Source organism: Haemaphysalis longicornis, unplaced genomic scaffold, assembly GCF_048455015.1.
Source record: "Haemaphysalis longicornis isolate Haplotype H1 unplaced genomic scaffold, Haemaphysalis longicornis Haplotype H1 scaffold_7, whole genome shotgun sequence".
In the NCBI taxonomy this organism is placed as follows: Eukaryota; Metazoa; Arthropoda; class Arachnida; order Ixodida; family Ixodidae; genus Haemaphysalis; species Haemaphysalis longicornis.
Window position 1 is genome coordinate 165,465,045 of NW_027526422.1, and position 19,698 is coordinate 165,484,742.

At 45.3% G+C, this 19,698-nt stretch overlaps 1 protein-coding gene across 2 annotated transcripts in view; it reads right to left on the reverse strand.

Moving 5' to 3' along the window:
* Window positions 1-19,698, reverse strand: part of LOC144145438 (arylsulfatase B-like) — a 54,595-nt gene that overhangs the window by 13,623 nt on the left and 21,274 nt on the right. Inside the window, exons 5-7 of one of the 2 annotated variants that reach the window (XM_077677058.1) lie at window positions 17,107-17,217; window positions 3,651-3,776; window positions 2,135-2,258 (exon numbers count right to left, since the gene is read on the reverse strand). In XM_077677058.1, coding sequence (XP_077533184.1) covers window positions 2,135-2,258; window positions 3,651-3,776; window positions 17,107-17,217 — 361 coding nt within the window. The remainder of the gene's footprint in view (window positions 1-2,134; window positions 2,259-3,650; window positions 3,777-17,106; window positions 17,218-19,698) is intronic. The other variant, XM_077677059.1, reaches the window with a different exon arrangement.

Below are 19,698 nucleotides of genomic sequence, written 5' to 3' on the forward strand. Positions count from 1 at the left end.
GTCCCGACGTGCATGACTTGTGAAGTGTGTGCTCATAGTTGCTTGTCTTTTTTCTTCGTGTGCCAGCACAAGGGCCCCCCGGCTGTTTCTGGCAGATAAATAAATGGTTGATTGATTGATTTATTGATTGATTTTTATTGATTGAGTGCTTTATTGAATATTGAATGATTATTGATTGATTAATTAATTAATTTAGTGATTGATTGATTGATTGATTGATTGATTGATTGATTGATTGATTGATTGATTGATTGATTGATTGATTGATTGATTGATTGATTGATTGATTGATTGATTGATTGATTGATTGATTGATTGATTGATTGATATTGTACTATTGCTGCTATGAAGTGTTTACTGCACGTGCCGCAAAAATGGACCAGAAAACACAATGCTTTTCTTAATCTCAATTTCTGTGTGGCTTGTGTCCTCTCTTTTGACTGCAGCGTATGTACAGCCACTACTCGGAATATTTAGACACATTTCATAATTCCTCAACTATGGGTCGCAGCCATATCAGTGGGCGTTTCACCCTATAAATCTACGCTTTTTTAACCTTGTCTTGGTGATCAAAGACTGGCTATTACACCGCCATTCCCGCGTGAAACGACCAAAATTATATTTTTTCTTTACTTGTAATTTGCTTTATATTTCGTATCCACATGTATGCTTCTTTTATGCTTTCTAACCCTTGTGAATGCTATCATAGACCCCTTTGTTTTTGTACGCCTTACGTTATTCCACGTATGTATTTCTCTGTGCAGTATGTGTGCTTGCATAATAACTGTTTGCGTGGAAGCCTTATAGCAATAAGGCTTATATAGGTGTATATAATAGGTGTATATTTGCGTGCAATGCATTGCACATTGTACGTGTGAGGGCAATGTGCATGTGTGCGTATTCAATTTATTGTTAAGCGTAACCAATGCTGTTCACTTTATTTCTTTCGTAAAATGTGCACATCTTGACTAGCTTACTTCTCTTTGTTGTGTTTCTCGTGTGCCAGCACATATGCCCTCCGGCCGTTTCTGGTCACACTAATAAACAAATGGTTGATTGATTGATTTATTTATTTATTTATTTATTCATTGATTCATTGATTCATTGATTGATTGATTGATTGATTGATTGATTGATTGATTGATTGATTGATTGATTGATTGATTGATTGATTGATTGATTGATTGATTGATTGATTGATTGATTGATTGATTGATTGATTGATTGATTGATTGATTGATTGAGTGAGTGAGTGAGTGAGTGAGTGATTGGTTGGTTGGTTGGTTGATTGATTGATTTTGATTAATAATATTATTGCCTACTCCAGTATCATCATTATCATTGCAAGAACTCCCCCCACTTAGGGCTCACCCATAAATTTGCCCCTGATGTCTGCATGCGCCATTTTTGATCCAACAGCCTCCCCTCACTTGTGCTGCCATATACGAGACTGGACATTGGTGAATTCACCGACTGATTGGATAACTGATTTATGTGTGCTTTTGATCAAACAAAATTATACAACCCTGACAAGTCAAATAATTCAATACCTCATTACGGTAGCTACCCCATGTCAAACCCCAAATGAACGTTCATGCAATGGGTGCTATAACACTATATCTACCAATGGCGAAGGCCTCCTTTTTTGCATGGTGTGGGACTTTCACCCTTGCCGTACGTTATCCGGTAGAGTACAGTGTTGGGAGTATTTACACACCTACTCCGTCCTTTGTTGTTGGTATCAATGGCCAAACTCTTACAGAGATCAAGCTATGGTAAGGCTGCCTTGCCTTCTTAAGCCGAACCATCTCCGATTCACGGCGCCGTGTTTTTGAGAACCGTGGGTGCGTTGGTAAAACCCGCAGCAAATTATGTGGACTACAAGAAACTTTCTTAGATAATTCCGCGCAAATATAAACAACTATGACAATGACGAGAACTTTTAAGGCTACAAGACAGGGAAAACCGCAGGCGAGTTCCTTCATTCAGCTGCTTCTGTTAAATGGCACCCACGAACAACAAGTATTCTACCAATTCGCACGTGTCTTCACGTGGGAAAATCCCAACCAAAAATTGGTATTCAGTGAGGCAAAGAAATCAAAATTCACTTAAACCTGATCACTACTTTACTCACCAGCGTACATTATGCGCTCCTCTTCCCCAATGTAGAGGAACTTCTCAATATTCCTGACTGGAGCGGCATATTTAACGTCAATACCTGAGTGGGTTGCCTGGTGGCTGAAGTAGAGAAAAAATGGCTGGAAGAAATGTGTATGAGTTTATCGACAAACAGGCTAGACTGCACGGAAAATGCTCATAGCGAGCAGGGAAGGTCACTTAAAGTCGGCAATGATAATCCAATACTTGTAATGTTCAGCCTCGTATGCGGGCCATTGCCGGTGTTCTATTATTGTCGGTGTTCTATTATCATTGTCGGTGTTCTACTATTTTATCAGCCCAAATTAGGCTGAGTGATAAAATAATTGAAAAAGAAATTACACTGCTGACGCAATTTTGTGCAACAGAACACGAGGTAAGCCAGCAGCTTAGTCTTACCAGAGTGTGTGTTACTTGTAAACTAACTTTGTAAAGCTAATAAATGCAAATGAGCCCTTTATCACCATGCCAAAGGCTGAAATATTTCCCTTCGGATGCTTCTCTATGCTTCGATATGCTTATTGGAGCCGGTGCATTTTATTCTCTATGCCCTGAGACACAAATATATAATATTATTCGTTGTCTTTACGTTCAGCTAAAAAGTGTTGACCCGCCAATATTTTTGTTCTGAACCGCCAACTTTGAAAGTGATAAGCTTTTTGGTTGTTCGAGAAACAAGTGAATTCCGATCCATTTTTTTCAAATTTTAGGAAGTGTGCTTTCAGGACGGTGACTGCTGCACGCATCCGCATTCTAGAAAATTTCTAAATCATACCGCAAAAACAGGTTGCTACATTCAAGGGAGCACAAAAGTACAGATGCACCTTTATTTTTTTTCCCTCTTACGGAGCATAAGCACATAGAGGCACACTTACAATATGTGAATGCCCTCTTGGATTATTGTGTTCGTACTGTGCAGTAAAAGCTACCTTTTTAAAATACATCTAATATAGTCCTTAAAAATATTGTGAATTTAACTAGGCATCTGAAAATTTTTTAATGTTCCTAAAGGAGACGCTGTTCAGTTGCATCTAGAATTATTTCTCTTCAAACTAACAACACAGGGAGGTGGAGGCCAAGCAAAAGTACACAAAAGGGTGAGCGCTTACGTTCAGCAAGTGAGATGTCAAGTTATTGTACACTTCCTCGTAAAAAACCCACAAAAATGCTTATTGCGATAGAGAAAGCCAAAGAGCTCCGCAATCTGTCTGTCAAGTTACATATAAATGATTGTATGGAAAAAGACCAAGAAAAGGTGCCGTTAATGTCTAAGACGAAAAAGTTGCAAATGCTGGACAAACCTTGGAATGCCAGATGCGCAAACGCAGCGCAATAGTTTTGTCTTATTGCGAAAACAACAGAATAAGAAGATGTTACTGAGGACAAATTATATAGACGTGAATGGCGAAAAGACTGCCTTAGAATTTTTAGGCGTTCTTACTGTGGAAGAGTGAAACAGTTTCATGCAGTAAGGAAGTGCTTTAACAGTATACCTTGCTTTTGTTCCGGTCTCTGATAAGGCTTTTCGCTCGTTCAGTGAACAAAGTGGTGGAGTAGTGGCCGGTTTCATTCCACAGGGGTTCAGAGCCAAACCAAAAGTCTAGACCAACATGACCATCCTAGTATCAGCCAGGGAACCGAACAAAAAAAGAAAAAGAAAGCAAAAACACCACTTTACATACTGCCACAGTTCACCCATGGTCGACAACCAGCACTTACGCATACAGGGTTCTTTCTCCCTAAGTTTCATAAATAGCCCTACGAAAATCAGGTCAATAAAATATATACGACCGAAAAGAGCAATAGTTTTTATAACAATTTTGGTTTTGCCGCTAAACAGCTCTTTGACAAACCAGTGTCCAGAAGCAATAAAAAAATACCGCTCAGAGCCCAACCTTTTATGCCGAAAAGAATTTTTTTCTATAATCTACAAGAATGTAAAAATGTCATGTTGACAAAAAATAACATTTATGTACTCTATATTACCCGCTTCAAGGGTTTCAACACCGACAGTTGTACAAAACGCAGCCGTAAATTACCATGCGGCTGCACCTATTACTGTATGTTTATTAACAGCACAGCTGTTTAGGCCAAGCTTCGTCTGTACGTCGCACGAAAAACCTCGTACCCTAAAAAATTGTGGTTAGGTAATATCGAACCCGGGACCTTTACGCCTTGAAACCGCGACCTAACTATTGGGTCCCCTCAAAGGGCCGAGGGGTGCGGGGTCGGCAACGCTGGGGAACAATAACATGTGTAGCCAATTACAAAGAATAAAACGCTTCCCGTGGGTGGAATCGAACAATGGTCCCTCACGTTATCAAACAGGCGTCTGTCCAACTGACCGATCATTGCATTTTGGGCGCAAAGTTCACCAACACATCATTTAAACGTGTGTTCATTTGAAGTGTGAGGCCGAACAGCCTCTTTAATACAGCCCAAAACGTTGCCGCTACACGACAGTGAAACAAGGCATGTTCTAATCCTTCAGTATTGCCGCAGTGCGGACGCCATGCGGAACGCACAACGCCGAATCTCGTCAGACAGTCACACGTTGGGAGAACTTTCCAGCCACGTTGCCATTCGAAATCCCGAACATCAGCCGGAAGGGCTGCCTAAGCCAGCTGATTCCAACAGGCACGGCGTGGTTTTCCTATCTGTTCATTGTTTATTGGGTTATTGATAATGTTTCGCACACTTTGCCTGCCGTACTTTCCCTAAAACTTTGGCTTGGAAAGGAAGACTGGCGCTTTCGCAATGTTTTTATAAAGTACCCATAAAATGGCGCCGGCTGCTCCGCAGAATGACCGGCGATGTGTACGTCACAGAATATTGAGCGGGAAGTTCCCAGAAAGAACTGTAGTACCGCCCTCCCTGGGCATTAGTCTGAGTCTACAAGGTCGAGAACTGCGCGTACGGCCAGTACGCTACACATGGTTTGCTTGCAAGGCAGAATAAAACCACCGACTGACTTGGGCAGCCTCAGGAGCACTCGTGACACTGTTATTGTCTTGCCCGCCCAAAAGAGCGATCCAAACTTTGTTGCGGGCTGTCTGATGAAATGGCGTGCTGTTTTGCTCCGCGCGCTACATAATAGAGCGCTGCCTTGACGGATGACTTATGTAGTTTCGGTCTCCGAGGGAAAGCCTGAAGCTTGCTGCAACTGCTAGACGCTTCTCTTGAGTCTCGAGGAGGCGCTTCCACATACATCGCCACTTCACTCGAAGAATGAAACACCTCACCAAGTACTCGAACACCCATCACCCATTCGCATCGAAGGCTTCTACGAAGTTTACTGCTTCTTATTTCGCGTGCGAAAGCCTACTATAATTGCCTACTAAGCGTTTCGTTTAAGCAAGTTATTTTGTCGTTTTCGTACAAATTCTAACATTCTCTTCGAACAGCGATGGCGTAGAGAACTAACTGTGAAGATGTCTGAATGCTCATTTTGTATATTTATACCTTTAGCGCCAGCTTTCTTGGGATACTTCGTTTGCGGCTTCGAAACTCCTGCGGAATTTATTTTAGAATAAACTGCGTTGCAACCTTTGCAACCGTTGAAACCTTTAATTTTGTGGTGCCATGGCTTCTGAACAATAAACAAGGCTTTGTATATATACGAACGCCTATTTAAGAACACGAAATCTTGTGGATTAGCTGCGTGAAATATGGAATAGTCTGGAGGGGAGGAGATTGTAGCTGAAAGTATGCGAAGAAAATGGGAATGGGCGAGACACGCTATGCGCATGAGGCGCAACACGTGGCCCATCCGTTTAACGCGGTGGCTGTGAATAGGCCGTAAACGTAATATAGTCGGCTAAGTGTTAGATGGAGGGATGAACTACAAAAACTCGGGTGCAAAGAGTGGATTCACCTCGCACTCGGTAGCCATGGCTGCACATCTTTAGGAGAAGCCTTCGTCCTGCAGTGAACACGAGCGAGATGATGGTGATGATTATTATCTACAAACACAGCAGGTCGCGGCTTGCCCTTAATGTTTCTATGAGGTTGCTTGTCATAAATCTAAAACTTCTGGCGGCGAGACAAAGGTGCAAGAGGCCGCGAGGGCAGGATTGTTGTTAAAAATGTGTTTGCGCTTTGATGCCGCCTTCTTCCTCATATACAAAAATTTCTTGAAGAAAATCGGCCTAATGAAACTTTTTTCTGTCCAAGAAACCACGATCACCCAGTGGAAGACGACTCAAACCTGCAAATAGAACGTGAACTACGCGGTACAGTTTAACGCAATTCCTTCGTTCAGCTTCCCCATTGCACAATCAAATGGCCAGTAAGTAGCGGCAGCGCAGCAAATTTAGAAAATTGCAGCAACGCGCACAGAATTTGACCCAAAATGTAAACTTCGGTTAGTGATTGCGGATTACAGGACGAAATGTTTTCCTTGCATGATACCGCTGCGCACACAGAAGTTTTCATTGATTGATTGGTTGTAGCGTTTAACGCGCCGGCGCTACACAGGCAATGAGGCGTGCCGTAGTGGAGGGCTGCGGATTAATTTTGACCACCTGGGTATCTTCATCGTGCGCCTAAACCTCGGACAGATGGGCGTATTTTTTTTTTCAGCCTCCATCAGAAAAGCGGCCCCTGCGGCCGGGAATCGAACCCGCGTCCCTGTGCTCAGCAGCAAAACGCCATAGTCACTGAGCTACGCCGGCGGGTCACTACTTTTGACACAAACCCTTTGCTCACCGTCGTCATACGTCGAGATGTAATTAATGCTTGAATGAACTGGTGATGGTAGTGCATTCCGGGGGTGCTGAACCGCAGGAATGTTAAAGCCGCATGAAACGTAGTAACGTAACGCACTGGCAGAGGCATGACACCTGAAAGCATATATTGCGCAGCATCAGTAGACAGGGCTCTCGACCCGGTATCGAATTTGAACAAGCAACTATGGAACAGCGGCTCCTTTAGCCGCTGATGTTGCGATACTAACTACAGTTCACAAATAGAATACCACGCAGACACAACGGCTGCACAATAAAAAATGCCTGAAGTCCCCATCCTTACAGATACACGGTAGCATCTACCACAAGTCCTGAGAAGAAGTGAGAAAGAAAGTGTCTCTTCTTGCCGCACACACTCGCAAGCGGTATATCATTAGCGCTCCTGACATCAGGAAGTTTCTGGCAACGAAAGAGCCGGCACACTCCTCTCGGAATGAAACAAAGGTAGAGAAGCGATTCTACGGACAACCTTCTTACGGCGATTGAGCAAAGTGCAGCAACTTTTGAGAGAGAGAGACAGAGAGAAATAACTTTTATTTACATAGTGGACTAGGGCGCGCTGGGCGCACCATGAGGGTTGCGAAAACTTCAGCCGCTCGAGTAACGAGCTTTTTCGGGATCTGGGGGTCCGAGCGGCTCAACGCCTCCACTCCATCTACTGGTCAAGGGAGTTAATTGTAGGGAATAGGTCCTCTGCACAAGCCCCCATTTGGTGTTGGATCGTGGCCGTTTCCCCGCAGCGAACGGGCGCAGATTGGGGATGGGTACAGGGAGGGGTGGATATAATTCAGGACGGCTCTGCAGAATTGGGACTCCGTCTGTAGTTGACGCCAGAGGCGTTCTTTCTCTAGAGTGAGGCAGTAGGCGGGTGAAAAATTGCGACGGGAGGGGTGGTAATGCAGCGTGACCCCTCTGAAGGTCAGGAGACTATCCCTGGTTGATCTGGCTCCATGAAGGGTAGAGCCCACATCGTATGCCCGGGTGACAAGTGCTCGGTCTGCCATGTGGGCCGTCTCCATCCCTCCAATGCCTAGTGTGAGCCGGGAACCATTCGATTTCGACTGTGTGGGATGGCGAATTGAGACGGACAATTTCGTGTGCCTGGGCCGAAATGAGACCTTTGGCGAAGTTTTGGACGGCCGTTTTGGAATCGTAGATTATAATTTCTGGGGTGGGCTTTTGTGTTAATGCCAGCGTCATTGCCGCCTTTTTCGCTACATGTGCGTGTCGGGTACGAAGGGTGGAGGTAGGAAGTGGAGGAGACGACGAGGAGCGAATAACGGCGATAGCGAACGCCTCTTTATGACGATATTCTGCAGCGTAGACACAAATGGTAGCTCTAGAAGGGTAAAATGTTCGAGCTTGTGACATGGCTTGATGCGTTCACCTTTCGGTATGGAATGATGGGTGCATATGTTCTGTGATGGGTCGAACGAGAATGTGATTTCTGATTGATGATTCAATCCTGCAGAATATTTTGCATGCCCTTGAGCTAGGCCGATCCAAAACTTTCTCGGAGGAATCTTCCCGAAAAGGAGCGTGCCAAGGCGGTTGACTTGGCCAGTTCGGTGGCCTTCTTTAAGTTCTGCTGTCGTAATGTATGCCCCTGTTTCCCCGAGCATGGCCGTGGAAGCGTTCGGCGGTAAATGCAGGGCAGCTCGGAATGCTTTGTGGATTAGGCCATCCACTTTTCTTATCTCGCTGTCGGTAAGGGATAGATAGGGAAGGGCGTATGTAATCCTGGTGATAAGGAACTCATGGACAAGTCTCAGGCGCTCTTGCTCTTTGAGGCCGTGCTCTCTAGCAACCATCCTTAGGAGCACGCCGATTATCTGGGTGACATGCGCCGAAAGCTTTTTCGGCACCTCCGTGTTTCGCTCATTACTCGGCAGTATGAGTCCTACAATTGTGAGGTTGGTGACTCGAGGTGCACGCTTCCCACCCCCTGAAATTTGGATGGAAGCTTCTCGCAAAGGTCCTGAACTTTTAGCGGGCAAAACTAAAGGTTCTGACTTTGTCGAGGAACACTGCAGACCCGCCACTATGGCTCCTTGTACAACAGCTCTAGCGCCAGCTTGAAGGGTTTCTTCTATGCAGTCATCACTTCCCCAAGTGACCAATAGGGTTATGTAATCCGCATACATACTGTACTGTAGGCCGGGCACTCGGTCCAGAGCGGAGGCTATGAGTGTTACTGCTAGATTGAATAACCAGGGATAGAACCAACCCCTGAGGTGTGCCACAAGATCGAAGCTGGAGTTCTGGTGATTTCAAGTAACCCAGTCTTAGCATGGTTGATGTGTGCGATAGAAATGCGCGAACATAGTTGTATGTCCATCTTATGCGCTCCAGTCCTGCCAAGATGGCTTTGTAAGATACTTTATCGAATGCCTTTGTTAGATCCAAGGACAGGATCGCTGCTGAGTATCGCAAGCTCGGCCCTGAAGCGATACATATTTGGTGAAAACAATTCCTGTTGTTCTGCTAACCTGTTCACTCGAGTTGAATAATGCGCTCAAATATTTTTCCTATACATGAGGTGAGCGATATCGGCCTAAGATTTCCTATCGAAAGCTGCTTGCCCGGTTGGGGGATTAGGGTGTTGTTAGCATGACGGAATTCTTGTAAAAGAGTGCCCTCCACACAATACCTAATAAACAGCTTAGCGAGGTAGGCGATCGAGCCGTCGTCGACATTTCTGAGTATTTTATTTGTCCCTTGGTCTTGCCCTGAGGCAGAATACGCATATCCTGTAGCGCTACTCTGACTTCTGCCTCTGTGATTTCCTCAATGAGGGGTTAGGTGGCCTGAAATGAGTCCGGGTGCTTTTCCTATTCTCCGTCTGGTACGTATCTTCCGATGAGGTCTCGAATTGCCCGGTTCGGATCGGTTGCGAGGTGTCTGGTGAGCTGGGCAATTTTGTTGGCCTGCTCCGTTTTAGATTGGCTTGGATTTAGGAGGTGCCTCAGAAGGGAACAAATCCTCTTCATGCTCACAGGGCCACGTAGCCGATCGCATAGGTGTTCCCATCCTCATCTTATTTGTTTTGCAGAGGATCATTCGATGTCCTTGACTAGGGTGGCTATCCGTTTTCTTTGGCGGTTGTGCTTTTGAGTGCACCGTCGCCTTTTGAGGCTTTTATAAGCTTCCCATATATGGTGAAATGTGCAGTCAGCGTGTGGCATCGGTATTTCCGGATCCAATTCTTGTTTATTTTTTGCATCCCCTAGGAGCTGGTCCGTCCATTGAAATAGGTCAAGCGTCGGGAAGGAGGGCAGGTCCTCAGCTCGTCGCACCTCCGGAAAGCGTGCCAGTCTGTGATGAGAGTCTGCATGCACTGTGGTGGTGTGGTGTGTTTGAGTTTCGTGTGTAGCGGTAATATGTGATGTTCACTGCCTAGTGTGTTATCTAGCCTACTCTATTCTGTATGGCCCACTCTGTAGGTTAGGGTGAGGTACGGGGGGGTGTCTCGTTGTACACTTGTTCCCTCCATGGTTGGTAGGTCCGGTGGAATTTCGAGCTTCAGGTGCTAAGACTGAATTTCATCCCAGAGTTACCTGCCCTTTTTGCTATCCATAGGATAACCACATGCCGTGTGTGGAGCATTACATTCTGCAGCTGTTACAAGGGGTGAGCCAGAAGCGGCTTTCGTGGCGGCCAGGATCAGTGATCGAAAATTATTTGCGTGTTACTTGGGGCTACGGTAAACGTTTAGTAAATGAATGACCTGTTTTATCTTACGTTTTGGGTAGACCGTCACAAAAACGAGAGCGATCAACAGCTATCAAAGTGCGCGTGTTGGGCAGATATGTTTCGCTCTACCAGTACTGCAGAGTCGTGTTGTGTCTGTGAGGACTGGTATCCTAGACACTTGACCCGCTTTCCAGGTTCTAGTGGCATATTTATGTCAGGGGGTTATCTACTTGTTCTTGCAGTAGCTGTAGTTCCGCCCATTTCTGAGCAAAGCACCGACAATTCCACTGCCAGAACATGGCTATCTTTTGAGAGGCCTTCATCAGTGATGTCATACGTTAGAGCATTTTGGGAATTTATCCGTGCATTCATGTCGCTGAAACTCGACAATATTTCCTGGTGCTTATTTTCAATTGGGCCTGTATTTCTTCCTGGGCGCTGAGTATGCCTTGTACTGCCTGAGTGTATTCAAGCTCATGCTCTGCTAGCGACCCTTCTAGACGCCCCAGAGCTTCATCTGAGGTTAACTCGGGTGAGCGAAGTACTTCCCCATCGGGTGGGTTAAGTGCTTTCCATTTGGGCGGTGCTCCTCTCACTATGGAGTTCGTAACAGACTGATCCCTTTTTTAAGGATGGCATTCTCAGCTCGCAACGGGGCCATTTCGAGGCGCATGGCTTGTAATTTGCCTGCCATGTCTGATGACAGGGAAGGGGTCGGTTGGATGGGGTTGGATGATGAGAGGGGGGATATTGGCATGCAGGCGGGGTTTCTGGCCAGGGGAGTAGAGGCGCTGCGGCCGCTCACCTTTTGCCGTGGTGGTCTTTCACCTTGTTAAAGCGCGGCTTTGTAGGTGCCTTTTGGTCCCGCCCCGTACTGGTTTCGGGGTGGGTGCTGCCCCGCTTTGTGCTCGTTGGTTTAGGAAGCTTCCCCCGGTCCTTGGAGCACCGGGCCTGGCGCTCGGCGTGGGCAGTCTGGGTTCCGGGATGAAGTCTAGAAAAAATATATGTCCTGGTCGTCGGGACCTTGGGACAGGTGTCCTTGTTCAGAGACCACCCGAGATAACGAGGGGGTGGTTTGTGGGGTTGAAAGCGTCTTGGGCAGTCCGTGTAGCCCGTGGGGTGAGGGCCCTCGCAGACTATGCACCGGGGGGTGCACGGAGGGTCATCGGAGGGATTCATCGTTCCGCAACGGGAGCAGCGCGGGTGGGATCTGACGTTTGGACATATGTCTTGTCGGCGCCCGGCTTGCCAGCACTCCACGCACCCTTCCGTCTTGCGGCGAAACGGCTTGCACCAGTATGTCGTTGCTCTGTATCGTACCCAGAAGGGGACTCGGTGGAGGTCGAATAGAAAGAATTTGCACCATGTTGGAACTGTTGAACCGTTTGGCGCCAAGAATTAGTTAGTCCGTGTTGTGGTCGAAAATACTGTCCAGCACTTGTTCCGGAGTGTGCTCTTCTGGAATATTGAAGATGATTCCCACGGTGGTATTTGATGGTGCGGATACTTGAGCGGATATTTCCAATCACTGACCGCGAAGCACGAGACATTTAATTCCGACGAATTTGGTGGCAGACGCAATCATTGCCCAAGCGGGATCGCTAACAAACCGTGAGGATCAAATTCGAGTGCAACACGTGGCTAGCTATCCCCTCATCACAACTTTTGAGACAAAACAGAACAGCACCCCCTTACCTGCGCCCAAAACTGAGGTGATCAAAATCCGCTCTTGCCAGATGAGGCCATCACTCACTCTACTTTCGTCTTGATGACTATAACGTAATTATTACGCGAAGCACTCCTGGCGATGAAAAATATTGGGGTGTTCAAATTCAGGCTCACACAACAGGCGAAGCCCGATCACTAGAGCCTTGATTTTCAGGAACGCGATGTTTCATATTTTACAAATGATCACCTAGCTCCCCCTTTGCCTTGAAAGGGGTGCTGAAACAAGTTTTGCCGATACGTGGATGTTGACATTTTCAGTTAAATCAATGATCCATAAATCACCCCCTTCAGAAATTTTCTTAAGGCTATTAGTATTAGTGGACTTATTGCGAATCAAAACATGGCGTTTTCACCCGCGCCGCTAATCTCCCTCCTTTTATCCTTGTGCTCGCACCGCACGAACGTGACTGCATATGATGCTTCCGTTCTCAGTGGCGTCTGCAAGAACATCGTGTTGCGCGCGCCTGCTAGTGCGATATTCTGAGCCCCAGCATTGCTTGAAACAGGGCCTTCTGACTATCTGCGTTCCGTTTGCGCTTGTTTTGTTGTCATGCTGCCTATGATTATTGCTCTCCCCTCACGGAAGCGAAAGTTGATGGAAAGAATAGGGTGGGACTTCTACGCTTCCGCGCCACGCCAAAAGATCACGCAAAAAGATAACTGTGTCCGAGTCACCGCGTTCATGCGGCGACAGCATGGTTTAGTACGCGTGTGAGAGAAATATTAAAGAATCTCCTCAAAATTTGTTAAAGTGATCGCGTACATGCGTTCGGAACCGACGTAGGTTTATTGCCTAGTTGGCCGCATGTTCGGGCAAATATTGAGCTTGGTCGTGTTTTGGTGACGCATGCCCTCGCGTACACAGACATTTGTTGTATTCAATTAGGTTATTCAGATCGGTTCTGAACATTTATAACCGTAATAAATAGGCAGCCAAAGGGCTGCACTGTGAGGCACAGGGAATGTTTAGAGTGCGTTATGCATTCCATTCCCTTCCCACTCAGACTACTTTCCGGGAAACTTGAGGGCGAACCTACGCTTACCAACCACTACATAAATACACCGTAGCCGATATTTGATTGATTGATTGATTGTGGGGTTTGACGCGCAGACGCAACTCAGGCGATGAGGCGCGCCGTAGTGGAGGGTTCCGGATTAATTTTGATCACCTGGGGATCTTTAACGTGCGCCGAATTCTCGTACAGTAGGCATTTTTGCTTTTCACTTCCATCAGAAAAGCGGCCGTTGCGGCCGGGAATCGAACCCGCGACCTCGTGCTCAGCAGCGCAACGCATTAGGCACTGAGACGCCACGGCAGGTAGCCGATATTTTCAGTGGTATACCGGAAGAGCGTTGTGAGTTTTCGGGCCGCGGCTGCGCCATTGTTCTACCCTGCATATGATTGCATAAGATATATATTCCACCCTAGCTTTTTCCTCTGATTTCCCGGAGGCCCTTTTTTTCTCTATAAAGGCTGTTCGTTCAATTGTTTACGTGCTCAGTGCTGCGAGAGTCTTTACGTGGAGCGTTTGGTTGCAGGCCGCGGCGGCCCTATATTCTCCCCTTCGTCCACCACCACGCAAGCCTACCTCCTGTCTTGTTTAAATGCATAGAAGAAAACTGTTTACTCTTATATAGAGGCAACCCAATTTTGTGAAATACACTAATCAGTATTTCTTCCTGCGAAAATAGAATTGCCTTTTTCATATAAAAACCACGAGTTTAAAATTTAAAAAATTGTGCCAATGACATAAACTATGCATTGACGTTTGATATGGTTGTTTCACGGTTCAATCGAAATATTTTATTTGGTATTAGCGAATACGATGCGCATACCAAGCAGAGAAAAGTTGCCATGCATCCGATGCAGTGATCGCTGTCCTTTCCCACCTATATTGAAACGCAAGACCTAATACAAGGTAGATTTTCCTTGAGTTAATAGTGAAGATATAACATTTCACTGGAATTCTAAACATTTATTCTTAGGCCATAGAAATTGGAATAAGGGCTGTTTACACAGGAGCAGCGAAGCACATGAATGAGGAGTAATATTGCGCTCCTAAAAAACCTGGTTTGTTCATTTAGGTTTATAGGGAATGAAGTAGCCTCTCCGTTATTTAATTATAAATGTGATTACGTAGCCCCTGCGCAGGATCAACCACAATCGCCATCTTAAAAGGCGTTGTTTTTGAGAATTGCATGCGCACCACCAACTCAGGAGCCAAGCGTCAGCTGGCTTATTTTAGTACTAGCCAATTCTGGTAAAATGCTGATCAAGGGATGCTGTAGAAGGATACTTCTAGCCTGGCAACACTGCAAAGTGGTAAGACAAGCGTGTGAGAAAGAGAAAGATTTCTGGTGACGCGTACCGACAAATGTCTTTTGGGGCATGTGAGCCCTTCTAGTCGCGTAGGCAGCTGTTTCATGCTTAATGTCCACTATCACTTCGTTCTGTGATATCTGTCAGTCTGTTACAGAACGGCACGTATCGACGCAGCAATTTCATCTCCAAGTGTCATCTCTTGATCACGAACGAATGATAGTACCACCGGCTCGGTTTAAGCCAGCTGAGGGTTAGCGGATAGCGCTGGCCCGGGAATATTCAGCCAGTTCACTGCTTCGGCGTGGTTAAATACGCTAGAGGGATAAAAAAATATTAGGAGAGCTTCAGAAATTTACTATACGGCATAGCTGCACACTCTGCCCCACCCCCAACGATGACAGAGTTGTATCAAGAGCACAGCCTTACTCCGCGCTCTTGTGGCCGCTTTTTAAATAGGACGTCACGTTTATCTCCTATGATTCGCCGTACTTGTACTGCCATCACGCGGGGAGTCATGGAGCTATCCCATCCGTCACCGGGAGCTGAGTCGGGAGCATAGAGTTTCTTGCCGGATACACTAGAGAGGAATCTGGCGCTAGCGTCTATGCGGCTCACATCAAGGTCGTCTGTGTCGTCATGGGCCGCCATTATACATCGCGCTCGCCTTAGTTTCATCATTGGCTTGGATTGAAACGTTTTAGTGACCGCAAATTTAAACAAAGTGCCACAAAAACGCGAAGAATTGTGTGCAATTATGTGAGTGAAAAATAAAAACAGGCTGCTTTAAACCTAAGGAAAAAAGAAGTAACGCGTATTTTTGCCGGAACGCTTGTGCCTGCTATTCCGCAGGCCAAGGTTGTAGTTATGAACAATGTTAATATTTTGGGGGTAACTCATTAGAGACTGTGATTTTTTTTAGTTTTACCATTATTTCGAATGATTAGTTGTTTGAAGAGTTTAGAAACTTTTTTGAGCGTGCCTATGAAAACGTTGCATTCGTGGTGAGCTGGTGCACAGCGACCGCCAGCTAGTTTCAAGAAAAAGGAAAACTTGGCGTAAAACAGTCGTGGACGATGACAAGAGAGAACGCATACAAGCGCCCGTTTCTGCCGTACCTTGTCTTCGTCGAAGTACGTTTGTTTCTTCTTTTCGTCGGCTACAAATTTCGCGGCGGCATATTACCTGCTCAGTCATACGTTCTTCGACTGCGGCATGAGCAACGTCAGGTGCGATCATGCATTGCCTGCTGTTTCACTGAACACGGCTACCATAGAAACGGGAGGATTTCGGCTTCCCTGTAGCTCGTAGCAAATAAAAAAAACAATTAGGAATCCCATTGTCATGCCAAGCCCAAGCCTAAAAGGGTGTCTTCCCATGAACCCACATGACGACGTGGCTTAAGAGGCGCAGTTTGCTCTTTAGTATACTTACTAAGAAACTCTATGGTCGGGAGGAACCAAAATCCCCATATAAGAGCAAAACCCTGTCTCCTGCTTCATGCCTGCCGCCCATGAGATGAAGACCATCTTGCGAGCCCTGTCTAGGCGAACGTGCCTCCCAACGGGGCTGCAGAAACCTTCGATGCTTTGAAGACAACACTTTTGTGGGCACGGGTTACCGCCAGACTTCGTCATCTGCGGTGGGCCCGGAAGCGATTCTTCTCTGCTAAATCTTCTCCCGTTTCTCAGCCTCATCTTCGTCGACATGGTCAACGGGGTGTTGCCTTAACCGGGATGGTCGCTCTCGTCTACGGGGTTAAGGTCACGAGCCACAGAAATGACCAACGCCCTATGGCGCCATGCTTGCCCCATCAACGACGATGACGGAAAGGTGCCCAGCCCGGCCCCTTGCTTGGGCTCTCACAAAAGCTTCGTAACGGCACCTTCATCTTCATCTCTCATAGTTTGTGCCATTCGTTCAGTCGCCAGGCATCAATGTGTAAAAGAAAGGCGTTACAAATTTTACCGTGCCCGTGTAATCCTCACGGCGTCTGTATAAAACTGATGTTTGTTCACATGTACATAGACGCGAACGCGCCACGTTCGACAGTTTATTTGTCGGAAAACACGTCATTTTTTGTTCATATAAATTTAAAGAAAATGCAGCTGTAGAAATGACTCCTTCGACGACCACCACATTTATGGGAGAAAAGAAACAAATCCACAAAGGCGAGAAAAACCGCTGCTTTACGCAGTTCCTTTCTTCTAGAGTGTAGAAATAAGTGCACTCGGTAAAATTACAAATACAACACTTTTCAACAACAGTATAGCTGGCTTCAGAAGTTCCTGTTTAGCTTGAATATTCAGGCCTTTTCAAATATTCTATACATTTGTTACGTATCCCTTAAAATATTGACAGAAATATCCCTTTGGTTGTTTACATTACACTGTTGATAACCCTCGTTGGTCCATTTCTATGTGTCACTCTGGAGGGCCTGCATTTCAAGGAAAATTATCATACCATTCTGATAGTGTGATTGTAGTATTCTATTCCGCCGCTGTAGAAGCCGTAGAATGTGTCGAAGCCTCGATATGTGGGTGTGTATTCCTTTGAAAAAGAACCCAGATGCCACTGCAAGTACGAAGCATAACGAAAGTGGTAATTAGTTTCCATTATAAAAACGGAGGAATTTACTTTCGTGCTGAATACTTGGCATTTTAAAGGCGGTTTAGTATCCGCCAGTATAAAAGCTGGCCAGCCACATCCTCGGTACAAAAAAAGGCCTTAAAACCGGTCTGAAAATCAGGGCCCCCTTTCGTGTTTAAATTACCCATTTTTGAAAGGAATTCCACATAATTGACGTGGTGCTAAAAGCCAATAGTGATAGCAGCTTTGTGAGGTGAAGACCTTTGTGCTACATTTCTAGGCTACTCGATTGTGACAACTAAAAATTCCTACCTGTTAACACAATTGCTGGCCAACTTCATCTATCAATCACGTCCTATCAAACCTCATCCCATCTCAGATTTGTGGTGTTTTCTATTTCAACATTACGAATCACTAAGCCATCGTTTTACTTATCGAATATCAGAACAATACAAAACGTATTATTCTACAAGCAGCTTCATTTAACCCGGTTCAGTTTATCCGAACCATTTTTACTACAGATTGGAAGGTTATAATTCAGGAAAAAATGTTGAAAAGGCATATTATTTCATGCACATTTCTGAAAAACAGCTATTATTTTATGCACATCAAGATGAGAGACCTACAAGCGTTCTTTCACCCCAATAAATCCCTGTGTTACACGCGGCCTATTACAGAACATGCATAAACGAGATCTTTAGCACAAAAAAAGTCAAACTGCGTCCCTTTAACCTAGCTCTCCTAGCCCGCCTAAAGAACTACTCTCGCACGTTGACCAAGTTGTTCAAAGAAGCCAAACAAACCTACTACCAAAATGACATCCTGGAAAACGGTAAAAGTAATTACAAGAATTGGAAACTAATTAAAGAAGTTCTAAACTTGGCTAACCCAGAACCTTCAATCAACGAAATAACTTATGGTACTCGGTGCTTCACTAACACTGATGATATCGCAAATGCGTTCAATGATTTTTTCTCAACGCGTATTCCGATTCAGGACTCTGATAAAGTTTACCTTCCCCACTGCCCCCATAGTTTTTTCTTGCGCCGCACATCGCCGGATGAAGTTTACGTCGTACTGAGTAGCTTGAAAACCCCCGCATCTGGGCTGGACGTAATCACGCCATCCAAAATTAAACTTGTATCCCGTGAGCTAAGTGGGGTGCTCACTAACATCGTGGACAAAATATCCAAGGTGTTATTTTTCCAGCTAGCTCAAACAGGGCAAACTTTTGCCTTTGTTTAAAAAGAGAGGGCGCGATATGTTTTCCTATTATCGCCCAATCACTATCTTGCCGTTGTTTAGCAAACTAATCGAAAAACGCAACTCATTGTTAACCGCCTGTTGAGCTACCTTAACAAATTCGACTGACTCACATTTAATAATTCAATTTTCTTCCTAACTACTCTACGGAATTGGCTGTCATAACATTTCCTGACGCCATCAAAACATTTATTGACACGGGATTCTGGCCGGGGCCCTGTTCATTGATTACACTAACGCATTTGAGGCGTATAATCACACTATACGTTTTTGTAAATTTGAATCACTCGGAATATGTGGGACAGTCTTAAACCTTTACGCATTTATTTGGCTAACCGGAATCAAGTCCGGCAAATTAAATTCCTTATCACAACCAGCAACTATTAACACATGTGTACCACACGGATCCCTGTGAGGCCCTCTCATTTTACTTTTTTAGAATAATGAATTACCTGTTAGCCTTAAATACGCTAGCCGGATCCTGTAGGCCAATGGCTCCACAGTATTTGCTGGGTATGACAGTTTTAGTAAGGGAGCGACTCACCAACGATTTCAAATATTTGTCTCTGGTGTGACAAAACCTAGCTTCATATAAACCCCTCTAAGACATCAAAGGTAGCTTCCGTCAACTCCGTCACTTGCTCTTGTAATCACAGCAAAGCCGCATCAAGCTCAGCTGCATTTCTTTGAATTACCTTAGACCCCCATTTGAAGTTATGCTTTGGTATCCGTGTCTTCGGGCGATCAACTTTTAATTTTCCTGTTCACATACTTCGTTTGCTTTACTTTGCCTTCGTTCACAGCCTCAAGTCATATTGAATTTCATCATGAGGAAACACTCACGAAGCGTATCTCTCTGCGATTGAACACAATAAACCAAGATATTTGCGTAATCAGCTTCAGCACATACACGGTGCCTACATACCCCATTTACAACATTTTAAAAATCCTTCCTTTCAAGTTAGGAATATTTATCTATCGCCTGCGCTGTCATGTCATCGGCATTGATGTCTTTTCTCATGATCCCCTCACAAACTCTAACAGTACCAGGTACCATAACCTCTTTCATCCAGACGCACGCACCAATTAGGGCAAATAAACAGTTCTCTTTTCAGGCATTGCATTCTCAACACAACACCGGTTTAAATTTGATTGTCTCGTTCCTTAGGTTCTTTTCACTGTAGATTAAAAAGCGATAAATTT